General features: G+C 37.3%; 1 protein-coding gene across 5 annotated transcripts in view; it reads left to right on the plus strand.

Moving 5' to 3' along the window:
* LOC134657431 (protein Skeletor, isoforms B/C) overlaps nucleotides 1–26,945 on the plus strand; it is a 295,070-nt gene that overhangs the window by 51,084 nt on the left and 217,041 nt on the right. For 4 of the 5 annotated variants that reach the window (XM_063512977.1, XM_063512976.1, XM_063512978.1 and 1 more), the window contains exons 5-12: nucleotides 1,173–1,300; nucleotides 1,810–1,947; nucleotides 16,315–16,414; nucleotides 18,782–18,966; nucleotides 22,008–22,202; nucleotides 25,289–25,420; nucleotides 26,011–26,167; nucleotides 26,752–26,945. In XM_063512977.1, the coding sequence (XP_063369047.1) occupies nucleotides 1,173–1,300; nucleotides 1,810–1,947; nucleotides 16,315–16,414; nucleotides 18,782–18,966; nucleotides 22,008–22,202; nucleotides 25,289–25,420; nucleotides 26,011–26,167; nucleotides 26,752–26,945 (1,229 nt within the window). Of the gene's footprint in view, nucleotides 1–1,172; nucleotides 1,301–1,809; nucleotides 1,948–6,827; nucleotides 7,691–16,314; nucleotides 16,415–18,781; nucleotides 18,967–22,007; nucleotides 22,203–25,288; nucleotides 25,421–26,010; nucleotides 26,168–26,751 lie in introns of those variants that run through there. The other variant, XM_063512981.1, reaches the window with a different exon arrangement.

The following is a 26,945-nucleotide window of genomic DNA, read 5'->3' on the forward strand; positions in this document are numbered from 1 at the left end:
AGGCTCCCATGAGCCGTGGCAAAATGCCGGGACAACGCGAGGAAGATGATGATAACTACCATAATGTTAAACAATAAAAAATTAAAGTGAGTGGCGGTCGAAGAGGAAAAAAGTTGCTCGTATGTTTTTTAATTAGCGGTGAAAGTGTTTTCCACTTTTGCTGCGTCAGTAATTGGATTGGTTTGACTTGGTTGTGTAATAATGATGATATTAATGGTGTCGGAAGAACAGAAAAAACCGTAACTAAACTATCATTAAATGTAAAATTACTGGTAAAAGTAAAGTAAATTAATTATTATAAAAACATCATAAAATTATTCGTAATTCATAATAGTTGTATATGTATATACATATTAGTTATTAATAACATAGCATGTTTATAGGTTCCTTGTACCTGAGGTACTAAGTTAACAGAATGTGGTGCCATATTAAAGGTGTAGTGCATAATCTTTTACTATCGTATTTTCAATCAGTAGAATAAGTACTGAGGTTGACTGAAGTTGCATGACATATATGAATGTTTCCGAGAAAAAACGATGGTAAAGGACTATGCACTACACCTACTGTATTATACTTGTTTTTTAATGTACCTACCTAGTTACCTACTGTGCCAATGATTCCAGGTAATACTAATAAATTTCCCCCTTATTCATGCTATTTATACAATTTAAATCCAACGTTATGTGTATAATAACTGCAGATTTCTGCCCCGCGGTTCCCCGAAAAAGTACACCTTTTTTGTGGAAAGCCCCATTGCTCCCTTTATTTCTTTCCATTTCAATATTCCACTACAGTAATGTTGTCGTTGCAGACGCCAAGTTCAATTTCAATGTTCCACTACAGTAATGTTGTCGTTGCAGACGCCAAGTTCAATTTCAATGTTCCACTACAGTAATGTTGTCGTTGCAGACGCCAAGTTCAATTTCAACGTTCCACTACAGTAATGTTGTCGTTGCAGACGCCAAGTTCAATTTCAATTTCAATGTTCCACTACAGTAATGTTGTCGTTGCAGACGCCAAGTTCAATTTCAATTTCAATTTCAATGTTCCACTACAGAAATGTTGTCGTTGCAGACGCCAAGTTCAATTTCAATGTTCCACTACAGTAATGTTGTCGTTGCAGACACCAAGTTCAATTTCAATGTTCCACTACAGTAATGTTGTCGTTGCAGACGCCAAGTTCTGGGTGGGCCGCGGTTCGAAGCCGTCCCCGGCCGGCGTGAGAATCCCCGACGAGAACGGCAAGGAAGCGCCGCTGAGAAGATACGACAGGAAGACTATCGTGCTGACGCTGCCTGGGGTAACTATCATCAACTTTCTATTAATTTTTGAGGGACAAACGCAGGAAATCCCCCATTTTCCTCCATTGATCATCTTCCTTGCGTTATCCCGGATTTTGCCACGGCTCAGGAGCCTGCAATCCGCTTGGCAACTAATCCCACGAATTGGCGTAGGCACTAGTTTTTATGAAAGCGACTGCTATCTTCCAACTTAGTAAGCTAGGCCTTATTGGGATTAGCCGGGTTTCTTCATGATGTTTTTCTTCACAGAAAAATGACTGGTAAATATAAAAAAAAAATCGCATAGGTAAGTTGAAAAAAAATCTCATTGGTACAAGCCGGGGCGTCCGGATTGAAAGTCGCACACGCTCTTACCGCTAGGCCACCAGCACCTTCAATTCCTCCGTGGACATTATGGAAAAGCTTTGACAGCTATGCCCTTACAGAAATATTTTTTCTTTATCTATAATTACTACAGTAGGTACATTATAAACCCCGATTTCGAAAAATAACTAAAAAATGTATCCAGGAGCTGACGGTGTTCGACATTGGCCACTTCGGCGTGTGGTGCGAGGCTTTCACCGTGGACTTCGGACACGTTCAACTTCCACATGATCAGCTGGCTAATGTGCCACCCAGTCTGAAGATGCTTGGAGTCTCTCCACAGGTATGTCTAATTTTATGTGAAAAACGAACAGACGAGCCACCCGATGGGAAGCGGTCACCATCGCCCATGGTTATAACTCATAAGCAACATCGGAGAAGCCGACCCTTGGGAACCGTAAATACCCACTTCTTCTTCAGCAAGTATGCGTCCACTGTTGGGCATACGCATACCCCTTCCAATGTTCCTCCAAACAGCCAATAGGCTGCTTCTCTCCTCCAGAGTAGGACTGCAATCTTTTTAATGTCATCGTCTCATCTCACATCTGGTCGGAGGTCTGTAATCCGGTCTTTTAGAACGATGCCTCCACGCTTATCAGGTATGTAGCCACTGTATTCCTTCATGACGAGTTTGGGTGCAATGTGCCTGCAGATGAGAGGTTTTGGTAAAAGACTTAACGTTTAAGTATTACTCGAGCGAGTTGCGAGTTTTCTCCGACATACGACAGTCTTCAGTCTACTCCAATGTGAAGATAGTCTTGAAGGGTATGTCCTCACATACTTTACTGATAACGGCAGACTCGACCACGTGAAACTGCCTTGTGAGCAGCTGGCCTCACGTTGGAAGTTTGAAGATGCTTGGAGTGTCTCCACAGGTATGTCACTGCTTATTGCTAATAGATGATCAACATGTATCACTCTTGGTGCGAGCCTTTTCAGACAGACTTAATTAGGCCTAAGATACACTTGTAAGTTTTACTTACGTAAGTAGGGACACAGCGATACTACAGAATGAGAGATGAATATCGTTCTGATTCTATCAAATGGCTTTGTCCTACTTACGTAAGCAAAACTTACAAGTGTATCTAAGGCCTTAAGTCAGAAAGACAGTAGTATGCAGAACCCCTGGTCTCATTTTTTATGGGATTGTGAACAGCGCGCCAAGCGGGACGTTTTGGAAACTCAAAATCCCATGCAAAATGAGACTTGACGCAAACGCGTACGTCACGTCACGCTATCGAATGAAATTTACACAAGGTACAGTCTTGTAGGGTATGTATAAAACTTCTTGTTCCTTCTTAGTTTAAGTACTACAGTTATTTTTATTTCTAGGTTTATGTTTTAATATTTTAGTTTGTTTAGAAATATAATTTTATACCTACCCATAAAAAATCAAATGAAGCAAAATTCAAGTCGATGAACTATAACAAGAATCGCCAATTTAAACAGATTTAGGAATAAATGTCCTTTAATAAAAACAGACATGATTTTCATGTTGATGAACTCACTGAATCGAACTCCTTCAAAGGAATAAATTTCAGAATTCGGAGATTGAAGCAAATTACGCTGGAACGCAAATTATTCAAACTCATGGAGGCATATGTAAATTTGGTTAGCTGTTTACTTGTTTTGATATATTAAAAGCAAATTAGCGGATACAGTGAATCTCTGAGGTACGGCGAAAATTTCGTCAATATTTTAGCAAGAATTTTGAATTAAAGTTTGATCTTGTAACATGTTAAGGATAAAACGGGCATGCAAAGTCACAGTCTAGGTACTTTCACTTAAATTATACCTACTATAACTAAACTAGAATAAAATGTCATACTTTTACGAAAGTCATATCGAAAGATGTCATACTCGTATTCTTCGTTTCATCAAAGAGAATAGATGCTATAGAGGGGTCCTGTTATAGTAAATTTTGTAGTCACAGTAAATTTACTGCCATCCATCGACACACGTTTCAATCTTAAAATGAAAATGTATAAAACTATCAAAAAAATGTCCATATATGGATAAATGATTTTATTAATTTTTATATCATTTCGACCAATGTTCTTTCACTGATACCTATGTGTTAAAATTGTTAAATATCAAATGGTCAACGCCATCTAGCCGAGCATAGGCCAAAGGTGTGTGCGCCATCTATCCGAGAATGACTTTTTCTTGATTTCCGAGGCACGTTTTTCCTTAAACTTTATTCATCTTATACTGAGTTACATATGTCTTTGGTTTCATTAAGATTGACCCGCAAGTAAAGGAGAGATACTTAGCATTTGACCCGCGTATCATTTACCGTCTTATCTCCAAAAGGAGAGTAATGCGATGCTCACGTGAGAGCCTACTCCAAAACTGTTATTCTACGAATTTTTTTACTACTACCTAATACAAATATTTTTATTCAGTTATTGGGACATGTGCTACTTGCGTTTATTGGCAAATGTATGAACTCGCAATAAACACTTATAAATTTTGAGTATTTTCGACGAAATAGCGTAGGTAGTACAAAAGTGACCAATGATGCAACTCAAAGCCTTCTAATTGCTACCTTCTAATTGAACTTATGACCTCAACTGACAGCCACAACATTTCAACACATATCAAGGATCTCATATTGAGATCGTCTTTTGCTAACTGATCATTCGCCAACCTTATTTCAAAGAATTAAGGTCCATTATTGATCAGTTCAGCTCTTGTACATGACCCGAGTCCTCTTCAATCCATTTTGAAACATTTCAACCACAGTTTTCGACAGATTCACACCATCTGCACACTGAAAAAGGAGTCCTAACTAATTCACATAAGGTTGTGTTTCGAATGTGGTGCAAGTGATTGCAAAAACAAGTGAATTGGAGATTGTGCATGCAGCGGGGGCAATGGCCTCTCGCCTCGGCAAATATTTTGATAATCGATGGCTAGTTTGAGTTTAATGTTTGTGGGTAAATTGACTTTAGATCCGCCGCCAATCATCATTTGGTTTAATCGTATGGCGTATTTACATAAACATTCTCAAACAATATGTAAGTAGCTAAATAAAATAATTACAAATCCACATTCAGGGTCCCGCGCCACGACATTTACGTCAGGTGTTAATTTAAACAGATCTTCCGAGGGGCCTGGTAAAGAATAATTTGCTTTTGCGTGTCTGTTAAACGACACTGCATTGAACTTTACTGCTTGGCAAAGCATTAGTTTAAAATGGTGAAAATGAGATACTTTGCTGTATTGGCGTATTTTGGCAAAAATACTTTTTAATCTTTTGAGTTACTAAGCTTAATTGTCTATTTATTTAGATCTTGACACACGAAATTGTGTACCTTATACTTACACAAACAAGGATGAAATTTTTGATATCATTTACTATAATTTTATTAGAAATCGCGCAATAAACAGTTATATCAAAATACGAAATATTATTATATTATTATAAAAAAATAATAAAAATAAAATATCATTTATTGCAGGCTTTTAGCCCATAAAACACTGAGACAAAGAACACAATACATAATACAAGTACTTAAACTACACAATAACATATATAGGTACTTACAGAACAATATATAGGTAAAATTATGAATATAAAAATGTCAACAAATAAAAAATATTATACTTGCTCTGAACATTAAATGCTTTTAATATCAAAAAGTACATTTTACCCATAAAATAACGCCAAAGCCCGAAATTTCATCTGCCATTTCATTATTCATCATGACCATTATTATTTTTAATGCGTTTCAATTATTCCAACACTCCCGAGTAAGTTGCGGAATTCAACATTAATTAAATTTTAATGATTGTCCGTCCGTGTTACATATTTTCATTAAACTGACAGGATAAATAATCAAGAGTGCCGGAGGGGTGTGCTTAAGCTTTAGGTAGGTTTAATTAGTTTTCGGTAAACAACGAAAATATAAATTATATATTATTACTTGTTTATTTTATTAGTTTTCATTTATTTAGTTTATACTTAATTTTAATAATAGTCTATAAGTTTTGTTATTGAGAGAATTAAAGGTACCTTGATATTAAAATAAACTAAATTATCGATTGAATTGTGGCACGAATAAAGACTCAATTAGATTGATTTGTAGCAGCATTTTGTTAACTAGATATCTAAATTATTGTTTTTCGAGGAAGGTATGCTTCTAAACTTCCCCTTTTGTTGTAAAGATTTTGTCAAAAAACATACAAGCTAAACAAATCTAATTGCTGTATAATGTTACCAATAACTAATTTATTACGGTCACAAGACTACCATACTCACTACTAACTTTTTTGCCATAGCTCATTCCATCGGGCAGAAGGGCACAAGTAATAATATAATCCTTCCCTTTATACGTGAGAAATTTCTATTTTAAATCTAGTAATTATCCTAATTTTTCCCATTGTCTAATACATACGATTCCTTATAAATAAATAAACAATCTACTTTACGCAACGGACATTCAGGCAAATTCCATTCGTATTTCAACTCGTCGCTTCGAAAGTCGTCGGCCCTTGACTCTCGACCTGCCTGGCTCGTGTCATGTCGGACGTTCAATACTTCAACAAGTCAGTTACTTGGTGTGGCATCAAGTGTTCTGCTTATTTGATTTGAGTCGTGCCAAATCGGAATCACATCTGAGTGACATTTCAGCAGTGTCGTTTAATTACGTAATTTTACTGTAACAATCTTTGTTATTCTCTTTATTTTTCTGAGACTTCGGTCTAAACAAACGACTTCTAGTAATTGGTTTTGGTAGAAGGATCAATCATATCGGGAACTTTAAATATCTTATAGTCATATAGTAATCAATACTGAGACCGAAGCAGATTTTGGTTGAAATTGTTTGTTTCGCATCCCATGAAAGATTTTTGGTTAAGTACTTGAAATTAAAAGGTTTATTGTGCCAAAAAACATTACATAGACACACTTACACTCTAGACTAGGTCGGACCTGTTCTTAGAATCCATTAAGTGTCCTTGGGTATTTTATTTACGTCCACATTAATATCCCGGTTAATGCGAGAGAAACTGGTTACTTAACTGGTTACTTGGTTGGTTGGTTGGTTGGTGTTTTTTTTTTAACCCAGCACTCGCAGACTTAGTGCGTGTTGAAATATTTAAACTAAGTCCCCATTACCCAGCCCTATCCTTGTCCTTTAGCAGCAGCTTTTGTTGCAGAGCCGCAACAAGGCGCTAGCCTCCGGCCCATCCTCCGGCTCCCCCCGGGCCACCCCCCGCAGGCCCATCGCCAAGGTCGACGCCACTACCTACCGGCCCACGCGCCTCGGAGCGGGCCCTTTGGCCGCCCTCTTGGACTCCCCTGCTGAACACTTCGCGAGCCTCCATCGACGCGCTGGCGACACGAAACCTCCACAACAACAACTGGTTGAATCACAACAGTTTCAAACTCAAACGAGACCGCAGCAACAATTAATAGAAACCCAAGAGAGAGCACAACAGCAATTCCAAGATCAAACGAGGACAGAACAACGACATGATGCTCAGTTGCAAACTCAACAAAATAGACTACAACAGCAACAAGATCAAGAGCAGATACAACCAGTTTACCAACAGCAATCCCAAGTTCAAGAGACGAGACCGCAACAACAATTTCCTGCTCAATATACAAGACAACATCAACAGCAGTTTGCTCCTCAGGGTTACAACTTAGAGCAACTCCATGAAGAACAGCGTCGCAATCAACAACAACTTGAACTGTTACAACAATTGTATCAACAACAGCAGAGGCAGCAACAGCTTTACCAGCAATATCAAGGCCACGATCCAGAGAGATATCAACTAGTGCCGTATCAAGGGGAGTTCGCTCAGCGGTTTGGTATCCAAGCGCAGAGGAGGTTTTCCCAAGAGTTTTCGCATGAAGAATTTAACAGACCAGGATATCAGACTATTGTAGACCCTATCCAAAGAAGCATTGACCTTGACCTATTTGGGAAGTCAACAAGTGATGAAAGCGCTGTTTAAAATCCGACTAAACTGATGTAACCCTTTAGGTTATGCTTACATAAGTAATGCGGAAGAGTTTCAACACCGTGTCTCATCTCTAACCATAACTTTGATAGAAAAATATGCATATTTATGGAAGTTTCTTACACAAATCAATTTATTCTAATAGTTAGTAACATTAATAAGGCGTGTGTGGTAGAAATGTAGTTGAGAAACTTTAGTTAAATACGATCTTTTAAAGAAAGACACAAAAATAGATGAGTCCATCAGCAGAGTGAAAAGAAAGAAAAAAAGGAGCAAGGTAACAAAAAGTGGCTATAGTGGCTACAAAAGGACAATACAAATCCTCTTTATTGCACAACGTCTTACAGAGAGACACACACAATACATTGAAGACAATGGCGACAACAGTCCACAACAAGGACACCACTCTTATATAACAAAATTTTGCTCTTCATATCAATTTGGCCTCACTGGGATTATTGATATATTGATTAGCATAAGATCCATCAGATTCCCAATCTAATGATTCTTTTGATTTAAATGATTAGATCACGATTGACTAACTAATCACATTTACAGAATTCGGGTCACACGTGCATTTGAAAATCAATTTTATATTCTATTTCAAATTGAACGTTAAGGATATAAACTCAAGGTTTATTTTAAATGGAAGATAGACACTCCTCATTTGTCAAAGATGGACGCGTGACTCTTGTACCCTTCTACTATTGCGACATATTCTGACCTCGGCTTAACGGTTCCGATGCATCCTTTCAATTACTTGCAACGAGTATAAACTAAATTGCACTCTAACATGATAATCATAAGAGTTATTAAGTTATTTCATAAAATAAAGAATACACGCGCAATTCACTTCAAACCCGCAAAAAGTGCGAAATTGCCTCTCACTTTTACATTTCTAGATCTTTTTTCTGTCGTAACAGAAGTCTTAATCGTTTTGGATCTCTATTATTGTGATTTTACCAATCTAATCCTATATCCTCAGGCTAAAACGTGCCGGTAAAAGAAAATAAATCGAGCATATCGAATAGTCTATCGAAACACTCAATTTCATGCAAGGTCCGGCCAATTTGAACTTACACTGGCTAAGAATGATATTTGAATAATGTTATTTAGTTATCGTATGTCTCGCCCGCGCCAATACATGTCCGGACAAGTACGAGCGAAATGCACGATAAGTTAATGAAACTAGTTAGATGTAATAATTATGATATCAGTGTACGTTCAAAGTGGCCTGTTCGATTTGTCTTCATATGTTTTGTATCACTTTTGATTATTTTTTACGTACTTTAAACAAAATTGGCCTTAAGGATGACTCACGTTAGGCCGGGCCGTGTCCGGGCCGGAGCTTTCGGCGCTTACTTTATGACAGATGACCGGTGATCACGTGATGCTTTCCATAGAAATCGAAGCTCCGGAAGCTCCGGCCCAGACACGGCCCGGTCTAACGTGAGTCATCCTTTAATCGTCTATTCTTACAAAAGTGTACAAGACACGTACGTACTTTAAGTGTACGCGTGTGTACTGTAAGTGTACGCGTGTTATGTCCCGTTTAGTTATAACGTGCGAAAATCGTGAAAGCTTAAGGGCTGATTTAGACGGCGCGCGAACTCGCATGCGATTTTAGTTACATTGCGGACTGTTGGTTACGTCCAATTCAACCGACCGATCAAAACCCGCAATGTAATGAAACTCGCATGCGAGTGCTCGCATCGTCTAAATGGGCCCTAAATCATTAATATTTTTAGCGAGGACCTCTAGCTTCTACATTAACCCCCTAGTTCATAAACACGCTACAAACCTCAATCAGCTAATAATCGTTTGTCCTTATCTGTCAATTTGATTTAAGTATTTGTAAGAAAGGGATAAAACATAGTTTAACTAAATCAGGCCCGTAAAGTTTTATGAATAAGGGGCTAAATATAGAAATAGACATTATTTTATTTCCCTTATTATTCAATAAATATTTAACAGAAACAGAAAGAGAGAGACTATCATAAGTACTTGAAAACATAAACTTTCCGAGAGACGAGCAATGCAACTCAGAGATAAGCCAGTAATTATTACCTCTAAGTTAATTTAAGAGAACCACAGCGCACCTGACCAGCGTAGCCACTTTCATACGATATTATTTTTAAAATATCCTTTCTATACCATGATAATTCGTTTAACATATGTTTAATGTATGTTTTATTCATGTAGCTGTAAACAGCGCTGCCGAAAGCAAGCTCAGCAATAAATATCTTAAATAGTTAAGGGAAAAGTGGGTTCGCTGTTTAGATATGCTGTGGCAGGGAGAGTGCAAATAACTGGAAATTTGTTGAGATTATGGATTAACATTTCTGACAAATTGAACGAGAACTTTAATAGTTTCAGTTTCAGTCATTCTGTACATTTCTGAATGTTTCAACAAATGATTTTAAGGAGGACATTTTGAAACACTTGTTGTTTACAATACGTAAACTAAATAGATTTGTTTTTTTTTTTTCGTTTTTTTACTAAATATATCTGTGCTAAACATTTTTAATAGGCAGTTTATTTTAATGTTGAATAGTTGTCTGAATAGTAATAAATAAAAAATGTTTTTAAAACGTGTCATTCAAAATTTCGACATTTTCGACCATATTTTTTATATAAATTAGGTACTTATGTACATACTTTATTAACAAAAATAACTTTATTTCTGTGATATACTCGTAATAATATTACTATGGTCGTTGATTGATAAAAAACGCTGCAAAGGAATAAATTTCATAAATGAATAAATTCCATGAATGAATAAATTCCATAAATGAATAATTTCGTGTGGATAATACCTAGATTTAAGGATTGTATATTTAATTAATTAATTTAACTAATGTGTACAGAATAGTAATAAAAGCTTGCCAAGTTATTCGTGTTTTATTGACACTAAGGGCCACTAGCACCATTCACTAACCCGGGGTTAACCGGTTAAACCTGGAGTTACCATGGTTACCAGTATAATTTGACACTGGGTTAACGGTTTAACCGGTTAACCCCGGGTTAGTGGGATGGTGCAAGTGGCGCTAATTATGCTAAAGTTGCTTCATGAACCAAAATGAAAATAAATATGTAATTTTCGTACGTAGGTAGGTTGTTTCTATATTTTCAGAGTCAGAAGAGCTTAGCCGCCGCCATACAATCTAAGCTAAGCTCAAAATTTTGGGTTCACTTTCTTTCCCACAAAGTTTTAAGTTATAATGTATTGTTTGTCATATTATCATTAGTCATAAAACTGAAACCGTTAACTTTTCAGGATTTTCGTCAGGTTATCCTATACGTGGGTCATACTGAAAGTTTCTGGATTCTGATATATGAGAAAACTTCTTCTCTATTCTCAATTCTTTATTCGTCCAATTATTGTGTATACATTTAATTGAAATAAAAATATAATTCCTGACCTGTCAAATTGTTTTTTTTTCCAATCTCAAGCCACGCCTTTTCTGTCACATCTTTTGTTACATAATCAGGCAGCTTATAATTATATAAACAAGGTTATTTTCCACCTCTTGAACGATATTTATATTAAAAACTTGTTCCGCCGCCATCTTGAGTATACAACGCGTATACGACTCGAGTCGCGTGCGACCAGCAAGACAGTAGCGTGCGACTGATATCAAACGCGTCGTCGACGCGTCTCGTCGTGTGCGAAACGTAGGAAATAAATATGGCGGGTACTCACAAGCGACGCGTAGGATACGCGTACGAAACACAAATCGCTTGAGAGTAGCCTCGTGAGAGAAGGGCCTTCTGGCAATCCTGAAAAGTGACGTGTTTCTGAACCAAATGAATTATGACTAACGAAAATGCGGGCAAACAATACATTATGACTTTAAACTATTTGGGAAAGAATAGAGACCCCAAAATTTTAGGTATAAAAATTTGCTGCAATGTAAAGTAACTCCGAGCCGAAAAAATAATCCTCGAAGGCCGCAAAAATATGTGACACGCTCTTATGGATCTACAAATAAGATCGTGTCAGATATTTTTGCGGCCTTCATTGTGTAACATATTATTACAGGTAGGTGCATAGATCTATGCTACGTAAATAGGGACATTATTTGTATATGTTTTGCATGATAGTTTATAAGTTTGTACATATTTTGAATACCATTTATGGTTAAACATGAAACCTACCACCTATCGCATGAACACCGATGTACCAGGTAATGTTTATCGCAAATAAAAGATTCTTATTCTTACCTATTCTTAAAAATATTGTAACCTAAGCAAGTCGTTTTAAAATGAAAGAAAAGCTTTGATTGTATGGGTTGTCGGCGGCTTCATGTGACTCAGTAAAATATTATGACTGTAGGTACATGTAGATATTAATGGCGTTATTTATAAACGGCTGCTAACTTAATCAGTTGATGATTGTCGTTTGTCCCTACCTGTAGTTATGCCATAGAGAGGGACAAACGACGATCATCAGCTGATTAACTTAGCAGACGTTTATGAATAACGCCGGTACATGAAGAGACAAGTGTGCGTAAAATACTCTACGTGCACATATAAATTAATTGCTTAGTAAATATAGGATGTGACGAATCTCAAAGGCAAATAGATTATAAAACGATAGGTTTTCGTTTAGAAAACATGTCGCTTATGACGTTTTTCTTTGAGTATGTATGGGGAGCGTTCTATATTATTAGGGGACAACTAGTATTCGCCACCATATTGGCCGAGTGAGGGCTAAGGCATAAGCGGAAGCGATTATTGCCTACGACATATCTGGCTTAATTGGGTACTTCTGAATTAATCTTAAAATTTTCGGGTAATACCGAAAATGGACACCGATAAGGGTAATTTTCGGTTTTACCCGACATTCTAAAGTATTCGGAATAAGTTTATTTCTTAAATTAGGACGATAGTGAAAAAAGTCTCCTTACAAACGAATTCCCCATTTTCCTCTCTCTGGTCTGTACCAGAGGTTAACCCTTTGAACGCTTTATGTTATAAACACAAACATCACTTACACGCCACGATCCCGGGCGCAAGCGAGCTAATGTAAACCCTACTCGTAAGTGTGAAGGTTACTTTGACAGCGTCCGCCATAACTAGGGTTGCCAACTATTTTTTGGTGGAATATAGTATTTTCCAGAATAAGGCATCAAAAATATAGTACTTTTAGACAAAATACTAAACATAAGTATAATATACGTATCGGAAATAATTATAGTATTTTAGCGTACTATATATTTTTCCAAAAGTATATAGTACAAGGAGTCAAAATATAGTACAATACTATATAATATACTACGGTTGGCAACCCTAGCCATAACACCTATAGTGGTCCTTGGCGCGGTGGGCACGACTGGTAACGACACCTTTAAGGCAAATTTGGGGATCACACAGGCGCGTTTTCCGGGCCGGGCGTAAGCAGGGCGCGACGCTTTCTGGCTGCGGTCGTACTGCAGACGCCGCACGCAGCCGACAACGTCACGTCGCACGCAGCGTCTGAATGGTGTGTTCGAGAATGCTCGGGAGTGGTCGTTTTCGCTCGCTGCGTGCGGCGTCCCCCCGCCAACACCATTCAGACGCTGCGTGCGACGTGACGTTGTCGGCTGCGTGCGGCGTCTGCAGTACGACCGCAGCCTTACATATAAAACGCTCATACCCCGCTCACGCCCCGCACAGAAAACGCGCCTGTGTGAGGGAACTTTTAGGTGTTCAGCGTTCAAAAGGTTAAGAAGAGATTATTAATACGAATATCTCAAAAAATTAAGATATTATAGTTAACAAGTATTCAAAACAGCGAGACAATACTTCTGTATAGTTGCATAATTATTTACTGCTTTATAGTGTATTGATGAGCAAGGTTATTCAAAAAAACAAATTACGAAATACATTATCTACTTTAAGGCTAGAATCCAGATGCACCTAATGACCTAAAACATTTAAAATTATCAAGGTATCCTTTAAACACTGACATCCAAATATAGATAAATTATCTTAAATACATCTTAATGATGATCTAAACGGCGAAATATATGTGAAAACAGCCGAATATGGATGATGCATGGCCTTGACCTAATTTTAGTGAAAGGCTGCACTAATGTGAACCTTAATGCAACTGCATAAGATCGATGCATTCGCATGCGATGTGTCTTAAATCTTGATCTAGCGTGCTCATGTTCAAAGATATATAACTGTCATAGACCACACAAACGAGCGAAGGTTACAATTATATTTTGTGTAAGTAAAGCGTAGGTAAGCTTATATATTTACGATAAAATCGAGTCCTTTTTTATTCAAATTCTTTTTGTTTTCAGAGTTTAATCAAAAGTTATTTTAGGAGTGAACCTAGGCAAATTTTTTATGTTCTCTTTCGTTTCTCTAACTACATTTTATTTTTAGTCAATAGGTACTTGACAATCATATTGGAATCGAGAAACAGAGTTTAATGAATAGCACCGATTTGATGGGAAAAATCCTGGACAGTCATTAAGGTGTTCAACACCCTAATAATTTTTTCAAAGTTTTATGCATATTTATTACAACATTGTAGTGGGCAAGGGAAGGATAGTGTTAAAGCATTTCGACACTTCCGAGGTCATATCCTAGAGCTTAGATACAGTCAGCTGCAGGGTCTGGTCCCCCTGCAAACAAATTTATATGCAGGAGGGCACCTCTCTCTGCAGCTGACTGTACATCGCACCTTTTTCATACGGCTGTACATAATAATGAACATAATAATAAAATATACTAAACATTAAAATTAAACTATAATAAATCTGTATAACGGCTGTACATGTGTTTTTTAATGTAATTCTAATGTCTGCTATATCTAAAATATTAAGGGGAGAGTCAGACTGCTTAGACTTGGTGGCGAAAACGACTACCTTGTTTGTTCCCGACAACTACCTACGTTGTCGTGGCCATCGCCTCCTAGATAATGGAACCTTTCACACGACTGCACACCAGTACTCTCCAATTGTCCGTTCCCGGACACTCCTTAATAATCTTTTATCTTTTGCACCTGACTGCGACTTGTTTGCCGACCAAAGTCGTAAACTTTTTAAAGATATTTTACGTTTTTGCGAATTAAACATGCAATAGGTAGCTTATTAATCGCTTTATTATTACTTACTTAATTTTAATACTTAATTTTACAGTGCATTGGTGTTAGCTGTAATGCTGTAAAATTTGTTTTCAATAAATATCAATATCAATATCAATCAATAATAATGAACATAATAATAAAATATACTAAACATTAAAATTAAACTATAATAAATCTGTATAACGGCTGTACATGCACTATCTATTCAAATATTATGTCTGTGTTCAAGTCTGCTCATGTCACTATTAAGTGCTGCAAGTCAATGACAACCAAATATGTCCTCTATTCCAAATCCGTTAAGGTTCATTTTTTTTGGCGTAATCGCGTCTCAAATGTTTTCAATTCAATTGACCTTTACCATAATTTCGTTGGCAAACTTGGCTCTCACTATGTTAATATGTTTATTTATAATTCTAAACTTAACTTGATGCACTGTCCTCGATATTAAATAATATTAGTGGTTTGATGTAATAAACTTTGGTTAATGTTTTAATTAAAATCAAAATTTATTCGTATAAGCCATAAATAAAATATATATCTTCTTTTGATGATGTAATTACAATGACCACATAAAAAGATAGAAACGAAAGAAAACCACAATAGGCGGTCTCATTCTTATTATTTATACTTTATTGCACATAAAATAATAAGTCCAAATGGTGGGGTTAATGCCTTAAGGCATTCTCTACCAGTCAACCACTGGGTCGAAAAGAGACATCTCAGTCTATGTGTGGCTGCATTACTACTTCTAATTACAAAACAGCTTAAAACAAGAACCTACCTTACTAATTTTTTCCAATAATCTACGGTATAAAACTGAACCTCTCTTGACTTAGGCCGAAGGGCAAAGGGTCGCACACTCGATTACCCTCCGCTCGGCTCGCCCTTGCAAATCTACTAGAAAATTATACCGCCTGGCCTTCAAGGAAGGCTGGCTACAAGTATGTAAACGTGATTAGTAGGTAGTATGTTTTCGTATGCATGAAGTGTCTATATGTATGCTTTTGCTTATATATCGGCCTATCCCACAAAATGATCATGCTCCATCCGGCCAGGATGAGGTGTCTATATGGCCTTATATCTAATCTATCTATCTAATCTATTTATCTAATCTAATCTTATACATTTAAACGAGCTATTCTTGTTTATTTATTTATATATATATATATATTTCGGGAATCTCGGAAACGGCTCTAACGATTTCGATGAAATTTGCTATATGGGGGTTTTCGGGGGCGAAAATCGTTCTAGGTCTTATCTCTGGGAAAACGCGCATTTTTGAGTTTTTATATGTTTTCCGAGCAAAGCTCGGTCTCCCAGATATCTTATACCTTTAAACGAGCAATAATTTTATATATTTACATTTAAACGAGCAATTTATTTATACATATATTTCGGGGATCTCGGAAACGGCTCTAAGGATTTCGATGAAATTTACTATAATATGGGGGTTTTCGGGGGCGAAAAATCGATCTAGCTAGGTTTTATCTCTGGGAAAATGCGCATTTTTGAGTTTTTATAATATGTTTTCCGAGCAAAGCTCAGTCTCCCATATATTAATTACTGAAGTAAGATTATTTTGGTTGTTTCCAGTCGAAGCTGAACTGCGAAGTCTTGTACGATGACCTGGCCTTCGAGGTCCGCTGGGCCGTCGCTGGGGACAGCATCGTCTTGCAGCTGGTGTCCAAGCTGGGTGAGTAAGCTGTGTGCTCATACTTAGCAAAAAAGAAAATCAAATTAGGATACTACATGAACTTAATAATCAATACATCTTATAAAACAAAGTCCCCCGCCGCATCTGTCTGTTTGTATGTTGGTGATCAGCTCAAAAATCACTGAACAGATTTTTATGCGGTTTTCACCAATCAATAGAGTGATTCTTGGGGAAGGTTTAAGTGTATAATTTGTAAAGAGTAGGTAACCCGTGCAAAGTCGGGGTGGGTCGCTAGCAGGGTTTGCAATCCGGATCCGAAATGTATGAAATTATCCGGATCTGGATCCGGATCCGCGGATATTCCCATACATTTCGGATCCGTCGTGCAAACCCTAGTCGCTAGTAATGATGATGTGTCTAAATATCGTCTGCCGTATTATTACGCCGAACCAATCAGCAATGTCGCTTTTACGCAGTCCATGACCGATTACCCCGAGATTACGCTTCGACGACCATTATTGCCACGATGCCTCATTCTGTTCTCTATCTTAACATTGTATATCGTGTACTGTCTAATTACATTGAAAACGGATTGGTTGCTTTCTATTCATTTTTGCTATGTTTATTTTCATTATTAAAGATTGCATTATTGTAAGTTTCGGTAATTATCTTCTTAAATTTCTATTAAAAAAATTGCTGTGAGTTCTTTGGCTGAATGTCGAGTCCCTCCCGTCTCTGCCTTACATCAGTACTTAGTAAATTCCAAGCATCGATACCACAGATCTCCAGACATGTGCATATAATAGGCATACATGATACTAACGGACTGAATAACAATCCAATGAAGCAACACATTATTTAGAACTACTAAATTTATCTTTGAAAGTCTTTTAGTTTCTTTAGCAGCCGCTCCTGACTCGATCTAGCTTACAGCTCTTCCTGATTTCATATCGATGTTTTGCTTCTCTACTACAGATTTTCCTTGATCAAAGTTGTTATCAAACAGCTCATAGACTACAATGTTTTCTTGATCTTATTCATGTTCTTCAAGTTGTAGCTCTTCTAATGTGTCGTCAAACAATTCTTTTCGCCAGTCTACTGACTTGTCTTTAGAAATATATAAAACTTCTTCCAATTTGTCTGAAGAGTTATTGCTGTTATACTTCCTGTTTTCACAGGCTTTCAAAGTATTGTTGGCAGCAACACAGCAGAGAGGCAAGAGTGAGCAAGGTATAATACAGCAAGATAAGGCACACACGACGAGAGGGACTAAGATTATAAGATTATACATTTTGCGGATTATTGCGGATCAGAATTTTCACATTTTGCTGGGTTAGAGAATCATGTCATAAAAATGTTGTGACATGTGACGTGCGCTGAGTTTTTTTTATCAATGTTGATTATTGGAGCAAAAAAGATGTGACAAAAAAGGTCCTATTCCGGACCTTATGTATCGTGCCGATAAAGTGACAACGGCAACGTTTCATCGCATTTTCATCGTGACATAATAAGTCGGTCAAACCAAATTGTCAGTAAATAAGATCAAAAGAACTATACTCATCCTTTTCTTTTGGGTGCTAACTTAGTAGGTACTTAACTAGTGTAAGAAAAAGACAGTATGATTCTCTCTGTCTATGTTTGAAATGTGACAGTCCTTTGACAAACTTCAGATAAGGGACGCTAGATTAAGCGTTTATTAGCAGAGAGGGTTTAGTTATAAAGTACAAGTGTAGTGCATTATTATTTTTAATCGTATTTTCACGGAAACCTACGAACGTGTCTTGCTATTTCAGTCAGTCTCGGTAACAAAAGTAGTGACGTTGGCTGAAGTAGCATGACAAATACGAACGTTTCCAAGAAAATACGATGGAAAACAATTATGCACTACATCTGTCTTGGAGGATATAATCAAACGGAGACGCCATGTCTGTAATTTTCTGTACAAAACAGTCTGCCGATTTTTGCGGGGGAGGGGAACGTCAAATGTATGCGAAACGTAAAAATAGCCATGTCAGATAAACGTCAGTCCATACATTGTGTATGACCGTTGGCCGCCTATTTTCGACAGAGGGGAAAGCCTGTTAATGGCTACTCCGTTTAGTTGTATCCTCCAAGACATCTGTAGTTTGTTATTGGATGAATAAAGCAGTTTTAAGATTTCCTGAAAAAGGTCTAAGAACAAATTAAATACCTTTCTATGAAAATATTTTAATTTATGTTTTTCAAGTAGACACACTACTATTTAAACTATAAACCGAAATAAATGTCATATACGAAGATCTATATCTCCCTTATTATAATTTTTATTACTTACATTTTAAACCTTATTTGGATCTGAAATTAAAATGTACAGCGTTCATTTGTTTGGAGTTTGAACAAATAAGTAAAACACTTGTTTCTTTACAGAGGACGGCGAGTATATGTCATTCGGCATCTCTGGTGACCCTCACCACTCCCAGATGGTTGGTGGTGACGTAGCCGTGGCGTGGGTAGACAAAAGCACGCTGAAGGGATTCGCCGTCGATTACTATTTAGACGCGAAGAGCCAGTGCGCGGGCGTGAGAGGCTCTTGTCCCGATGAAGTATTTGGGGTAAGTCGAAACATTTCTAATATTCTGTATTCGTAAACACAAACGAGACAATTGAGATATTCAAGAAAAATGTTAAAGGAGTAAAGTATCACGAAATTGCCTTATCTCAGCATATTGCTGGTGATTTCCAGCGTAACTTTGTGCTTGACTTCACCAAAGCATTTGACTCACTCAATATAGGGTTGCTGTTAAAACTATACTACAGTCTACATGGCTGTAGTAAAGTTGTTCTATAATTATCTTTTCATCCGTTGGCTTATTGAGGCGATAAGCTCTGGATCCGCACATTTTTATATAATTTAGCCGTTGATAGAGGTGTACCACAAGGCTTTATTCTAGGTCCGTAACTGTTTATCCTCTGACGTTTTTAAATCGAATGATAAAGTAAGAGACAAAGAGGGCGAGAGCGAGAGATAGGGAGGAAAACATGTAAACGAATGGAATTTAAGTAAGTATAAATTATAGTAATCTATGTACACAACGAATAGCAACGCGTGCAGTACTGCGAAAGTTGAAAATCTGCCAGCTGAAATCGATAGCGCTATATGGCCACATGAACGTTATCAAGTGCTACCGCTTGACAATTCAAAAACACAAATCGTATAGGCCTTATAGCTCCATCTACTTCAGCTGACAATTGTGGTTACAGGATTTCGCACTACTTAGTTTATTCACATAGCTTTTGTCCTTATAAATTCTAAGCCAGAGTAATACTGTCCCTGTTATTTGACTAGTAGATGTGGTTGCTAACGAGCACATCGGAATGCGAAGCACGGAGTCTTAATGTTCCTTAATCGATTCTTCCAGTGAACTCATCAATAAAAATGTGGAGCGTTAGGTGTAATTAAGGTTTCTATCGTTAGAATTAGATTTGCATTTTTTTGTAATTGAAAACTTGCAGAAATAACAAAAGTGTAATTCCGAAAAGTGTAAGTCTTTATGACCAACATTAGGTACAAGTACACACATACAACACACCATATAAAGTTAATTAAAAAGTAACTTGAGTAGCAAAACACGCCTTAAAACAAAATAAATAAATAACTAACATAAAATAAATAATTATATATACATTATAGCTCAGAAAAGTCCTTATGTTTACTTAAATCACAGTTTCATTCATTAAGAATGATTAAAAAACCGTATAGGTAGGTATTGAAACTTGAAATTTCTCTCATGTTCGCTTACCACGATTGTACAAGGAAACCAATTTAACTCTTCACCAACTTCCATGTTCTTACACAATTTAGCTAATTACTACATCACCCAATCTTCAGATAAATAGGGGTTGATTTAAATTTAATAAATTGTTATGGGTTTGAAATGGTTTTGATACGACTTTTACGGTCGCCTATGTGATTGGCACGCACGAATTTCACTTCATTTCCCATGCACCAATCAACATGAGCGATATTTAAGGTCGTATCAAAATTAGATCCAACCCGTATGAAATTCTGAAATCAGAATCGGGCTCCAGTTATTAACGCAAAGGTTGTAAAATTACGTGAAAAGGCTAAAAATATAGGTAAGAAAAGTTCCTGAGTGGAATACCTATTTTGACGTGAACCGTGATGTACCTTACTTAATAAGTTCCATAACTGAATGTATCGCTATCAGATATTTCGGGGCAGTCTAGTTGTTCATAAATATCTTAATACACTCATTGTTAGACATAAAAGTGGATGTTCAGGTATTTTTGAGTACCTTGGCCATCCCGATATATATTTTGGCTACTATACAGTCGTTGGATCCTATGGAAATTAAGCTTTACTTCGTAGACGGTATCATTAAAGTATAATTTTATTATAGTATGACGCAAGAACTATTAGACTATTCCATTTACTTCCCAAAATCACGAAAGTTCTCACAGTACAAAGATATTTAATTCTGAGTCTTAAAACCTCGTTCATAGAGTTGGTTTTCCTTTTGATTGGGAATTGGAAGTGCCCGTCAAGAATTCTCAACATTTCATCGGACGTCGCGCGCAGCCATTGCCGAGACTGTCTCAGTTTGGCTAGGGGCCAATTCAAAACTATTCGACATGCCATGGAGACCTATTCGAAGTATAAAGATCACAAATTAATTTGTTTTTGTTATGGTTTGAACTTGACATGATAGGCAGCGCATTTTACGCGCAACAATAAATGCAAGCGAGACACTTTGGGAGTAGAGTCAAAGTCAAATTAAGCTGAAATTTTAAACTCTGGATATCGCTCTAAATAAGAGTTCTGGAGACAAATATTTTAAAGAATTTCGATATGGAACATAATTGGTATGAACCTTCCTTAAGCATTCAAAAAATTTAATAAAATTTATAAGCGAAAGCAATAATAAGCAGATTGAATTTATGAATTGTAAGGCTGCTTCCAGAATGTATACAAAGTCAAATTACGATAAAATGCTTCAAATAAACAAACGAATATTTCATTTGGAAGCTCAAACTTTTAACTGAGAAGGTTCATAATTTCTAGAATTCCTAATAAACAATTTTTACGAATGATTTTTGATGGAACGTTTTGGGAGGCGATCCAACAGAAGTTAGGATTTGGAATTACTCGTTTAAAGTTGTTAGGAATTGTTAGTCTGTAGGTATTGGCTGTGCTTTATATTGATAATATTAAAGGTCTCTAGCAGAATTTCAATAAGCCGCCTAGCGTTGCAATGGCGTTATTATTGCTAAACTATTGAGCGCTTCTAGTTTAGCAAATATTGCTAACGTTCAAAATAATTAAAATGTTGTTGTCAGAATGGATTAAAAATCTTCCTAACCTTTTTTTGTTTGCCTGACGGAATGACATATTAGGAGAAGATTAATAGGTAAATCAATACATTTCAGTTACACTCCGTTTTAATTTAATTAGAACCTTTCATAAACCAAATAATGTAGCATTTCTTCAAAAAAAACGCGGTACCTACCTACATAAAACAAAATTACTGTTATCTACACTGGTCAGCATGGTACAATTTATTTTTCCATTATGACAAACTCTATTCAATTTATAAACAATTTGGCAGTCTTGCTAACGACCAACTGTTTATAGGACGGCACCAACTCCATCCGGCTGCTCAACGCCGCGCTCGTCAACGGCTACAGCATCGTGACCTTCCAGAGGAGCCTTAAAGCTGCTGATGAGCTGGACTTGCCTTTCCTGACCAACGCAAGCCAGCCTATCATCTGGGCCGTTGGACCCTTGAACTCCAAGAACGAAGTGTCCTACCATCATCACTTTACCAAGGTATGTCAACGACTTACAGCATTGTGACCTTCCAGAGGAGCCTTAAAGCTGCGGATTCGCTTTTCCTGACCAACGCAAGCCAGCCTATCATCTGGGCCGTTGGACCCTTGAACTCCAAGAACAAAGTGTCCTACCATCATCACTTTACCAAGATAGGTATGTCAACGACTTACATCATTGTGACCTTCCAGAGGAGTCTACCAGCTGCTGTTGAACAATATTTGCCTTTCTTGACTGATGCTAGTCAGACTATCATCGGGGCTATTGGACCTTTGAATTCTAAGAAGGAAGTGTCCTGACTCCATCACTTTACCAAGGTATGTCAACAATTAATCATCAATCTCTAGAGAAACATTTCGTATTGCATAGGTCTGCTTGTTCTTTGGATTATTTGGGCCATTGCACCTTTGGACTCCAAGAACGAAGCGTCTTGCCATATCTAATCAAAAGACTTAGAACTAGATTTGCCTGACCAAACTTTACCTATCTCAACGTGTACCTTCAAGTACTCGTTGTTACAGAAATGTTGGCTCTCACTCCATGGCCTAAAAAGATATTATATAAGGCTAGTCCTACGCGAGTACTTTAAAAAAATTGGTCGCTTTTCGAGTTGTAGTACGGCGCGTACATTTTGTACAACTGTACCATTTAACATTTAACACAAAAGCAATACGTAACTGTCGAAGTCCAGGACAATAGGAACTCTTTCCAGCCTTTGAAAAAACTTAAATGAATTTAAAGGAGAACAGCCCCCGCGAGACCAATAATTCCAGTCGCGAGTCGTAAAAAGGTGCTATCTTAACTTAATTTTGTTCTCCTCACCAGACAAGGGCCTACTGTGAGTTCTGACAGTCGAAATTTGTGTAGGTACCTGCATCTCAGTTACTCCAAAAATGCAAGAGCAATACAGACAGCTATTCCAAGAATTTCGATGTTAGCGGTAGCCCCCAGATTGTTTCCACAACGCATATTAATTTTGTGTTTTAAAATGAAGTGTACTTGTTTCAAATCTAGATAAGTTCTAGATTCGAGCTTACAGGTTTTGTGTGAATCAGGAAGTCTTAGCCTTTTTTGTGTGGGGTGAACGCACATAATTTAGTGAGAAAGCTTTAACTTGTTTGGGAGTCCAGAAAAAAAATAATTTTATTGACTTAATGGGGTTTGACTTTAAACGGAAGTTAAAAGAAGTTAATTCTGATGTTTGGTCTTCACCGTCGCTACCAATAAATAATTAGCTTGTTTTTAATACAGTGATTTTTTTTGCGCGTGAGCGAGAGCGACGAAACTCATATTATTAGTGTTATTTATGCCCCGCTGTTGAACAATGAAAATCTAATTAAAACTACCAGTGAAAATTACTGAGGTAATTACGTTACATTTTGCAAATTCCACATGCTGGCCGAATTTAAGCGCGCAGTAAATGTTAAGTCCGAGAGATAATTAGTTCCATCTATTTATCTAGCAAATCCGGCTGTATGACTATGATTCCTGATAAACTTATATTGAAGACAAAATTTACACTAGGTACAACAGGCAGTCTTGCTGCTAAAAAACGATCAGCCGCTACGACTATAAACTTTTTATTTATCCCCCCCCCCCTTATTCACATATAACTTAGCAAACCCCCTATTAAATTTTATCCCTTTCTATTAAACACAAATAATAATGGACATAGATTAGCAACGACATGCCAGATTTTAAAGACGTTTTATTACTACACCCCGTTATCTAATGCTCAGTTTGGTCAATAATCAATATCGATAAAAAATTAAGTTGATTTACTCACTTAATAACATATAAATAGATCTGATTCATACTTAACAGAGCTCTGCTATAGTGTTTTTTAAAAATTGTTATGAAATAAAAAAGTTTTATTTATTTTTTATTTATTATAATAAATTAACAATATTTTTTCCATATTGCATGACGTCAAACTTCGTCGCCTGCTTGTGAAAATCCTTTTCAAAAATGAAAATGATTTTTCGACCTCGACAGATGTAACTGGCAAAAACTGTAGTTTTTTGTAATGCTCTATGCAACTTTTGTTTACAACGCTGTTATCAATTTGAACTTCCTTATTTTCTAAGGAACTTGTCAAAGGAACAGAGAAGTAGATTTGAAAAATATTAGAAGACACGAAAACGGTTTTATAACTTTAAAGAAAAATACTTCTTATTTCTTTACAAAATTGAAGAAACTTACTGCTCTTTGTTACTAGGAAACGGGACTTAATCGTGTACCTGTAAATAATTTTTAACTAATATTCCCCTGAAACAAAAAATCACTGTGAAGTGGTGGAAGAGATCCCTTATAGGGATAAGCTCGCCTTTGTACATTGTTTCTGTATTAACTGTATTGTAACTTGTTTTATGTACAATAAAGTGCTACTACTACACCTGCTACTAATATTTACCCCCGAACTTAAACGGTTTATACAACACTATAGGCACCTAGTACCTAATAAGTCGTCTCTGTACGATTCTATAATTTGTCGCCGTCCTATCTGATGAAAAAGCTGGAATGAATGTCTAGAGCATTCACAAAATAAGAATTTTATTTTGACAAACAACCCTTTATAGATAAATATGAATCGACTAATAATGTGAAGCAACATCACTATTTGCCCCCAAACTGAGCATTAGATAACGGGGTGTATTTATTACACCCATAGTGTTTTTGAAGTGTCAGATTTTAAAGACGTTTTATTACACCCATAGTGTTTTTGAAGTGAAAACTTTTTTAGCGGCGCTGTGCCATTTGAGGTGGGGAAAAAATGTTAAACTCGCGACAGACTCCGTAAGACGGACACGTGACCTGATCGAAAAACTGTTACAATGTCATTGAGTTTTTCTTTATTGATTTAAATCTAGTGAGTTTCCCTCTAACTGGTAATAATATAACTCGAGTACTAACAGTGAGGTGCTTAGGGGTTTCAAGTAATGCGACGAAATAACGCTAGATGGCGTTAATACCTCAATTATACATAGTGCTGCAGACATTTTGCACTAGTTATTGAGTTTTCACTTCTGCCGGAACTCCCGGAGTGCAACCGGTTTTTTTACATTGATTTTCCTGAATATTTTCAGGGAGACAAATTCATCGAGTTCGGACGACCGCCGGTGTGGAACTGTCCCATGCCGGAAGGGGAGGATGAGCATGGCGAGGAGCCACCACCAGTGCGCCCGGAGGTCCAGCGGAAACCACAGCCTGAAGAGAAGGTTGGTTACCAAGAAGCCATTGCATAAGCACTTTCGTTCTAAATTAATTTTGTATCAAGCATAAACGTCTACTGACTTACCTATGCTATTAAGCTTAGAAATAAATTAAAAGTAGAATTTACTGCCTTCGGTGAGACCTGAAGTCACGACTGTATCGCTAGCCCAGTGCTCTGCCATCTGAGCTACCAACACCTAACCCATCACAGCAAATCCAAGACAGTAAATTTTTCCATTAATGAAGTCGTCTACGACTTCCTTTCTCGTAAGGCGGTTAATTCGACTTAAGGTGGCTTACGGGCGACACACTATAACGTGGTAACGCAGTAATTTATTATTTAGGTATGTAGTGTTATACTCCTGATGATAACTAAGGTTACCAGAGCCCCCAAGGATGGATTGTTACCGCGGTGAGGTGCCCGTATTTATCCCTTAACCCCCTCAACACAGTGAATCTTTGTGTACTTACCTATAGGGTAAAGTATATTGAAAGCGGTTTCTTTGCTCGTCCGTTTAAAATATTACACTTGGCTGGCAATGTATTCCCTTTTTCTCTCCTTTGTAGTAATAATATCTTACTTTTTATGTTACAGCCTGCAATCAAACCTAACCCGGTACCAACTCCCAAACCAGCGCCGAAGGTAGCTCCTTGGGAGATTCCACCGATCCAGTGCAACGAACCTGAAGATGGAGTTTTCTACGCTCAGATGGGACCCACTGGTGGGAAGCAAGGATACCCTGCTATTACAGGTATTTATCAGACAAATGGGACAAACACATTTCAGGGAAAAATACTCTTCTGTGAAAACAAAACAATGAAAGTTAAGGATCCGGGTATCACGTTTTACTTGTTTAAGTTTGTAGAAAAGAAATGAGAAATGTATCTCGCCTGTGAGTGTGCACCAAAATTAGCTTTACATTCCCTCTAACTTTGCAATGTTAACAGAAAAGACGCGAACAAGTTAGGTACTTATACTATTAGTGACCCAGTGAACCTAGCGAGCATAACCTAAATCTTGAATAAATGTATGTCTCCGCCATAAAAAAAAATCAAAAAATTAATCGACAAAAAAATCATCGAACCTGCTCACAAAATTTCACGAGAGTTGATTGAGAATTGCGACCTGTAGAAGAGAACATTCGGACATACGAAAGCATTTTTGCCCAAGCTGAAACAGAGACCTAACGATCGGTCAAAGAAAGGAAAACCTTCGCTGCCGCTTTTTTTTATCAGCCACTTTCAGTGTTCCACTGCTGGGCCAAGGCCTCTCCCCTTGATCTCCAGGCTACCGCTTGGTCAATAAAATTTGTATGACCCACCGTTTTCTCCCCAGGACACGTCGGCTGGGGTATCTCCTGGTACATCAACGGCCTGCTCATCCCTGAGATCAACGTGGTGCGAGGTCGCAAGTACACGTTCGTGACCGAGGGAGGAGAGGATGCCTCGCAGCCCGCGCGGTACCATCCGTTCTATATCACCAATGATCCCGTTGGAGGGTACTTTCATAAGAGTGATCAGGAGAAACAG

Source organism: Cydia amplana, chromosome 20, assembly GCF_948474715.1.
Source record: "Cydia amplana chromosome 20, ilCydAmpl1.1, whole genome shotgun sequence".
NCBI classification, from domain to species: Eukaryota; Metazoa; Arthropoda; class Insecta; order Lepidoptera; family Tortricidae; genus Cydia; species Cydia amplana.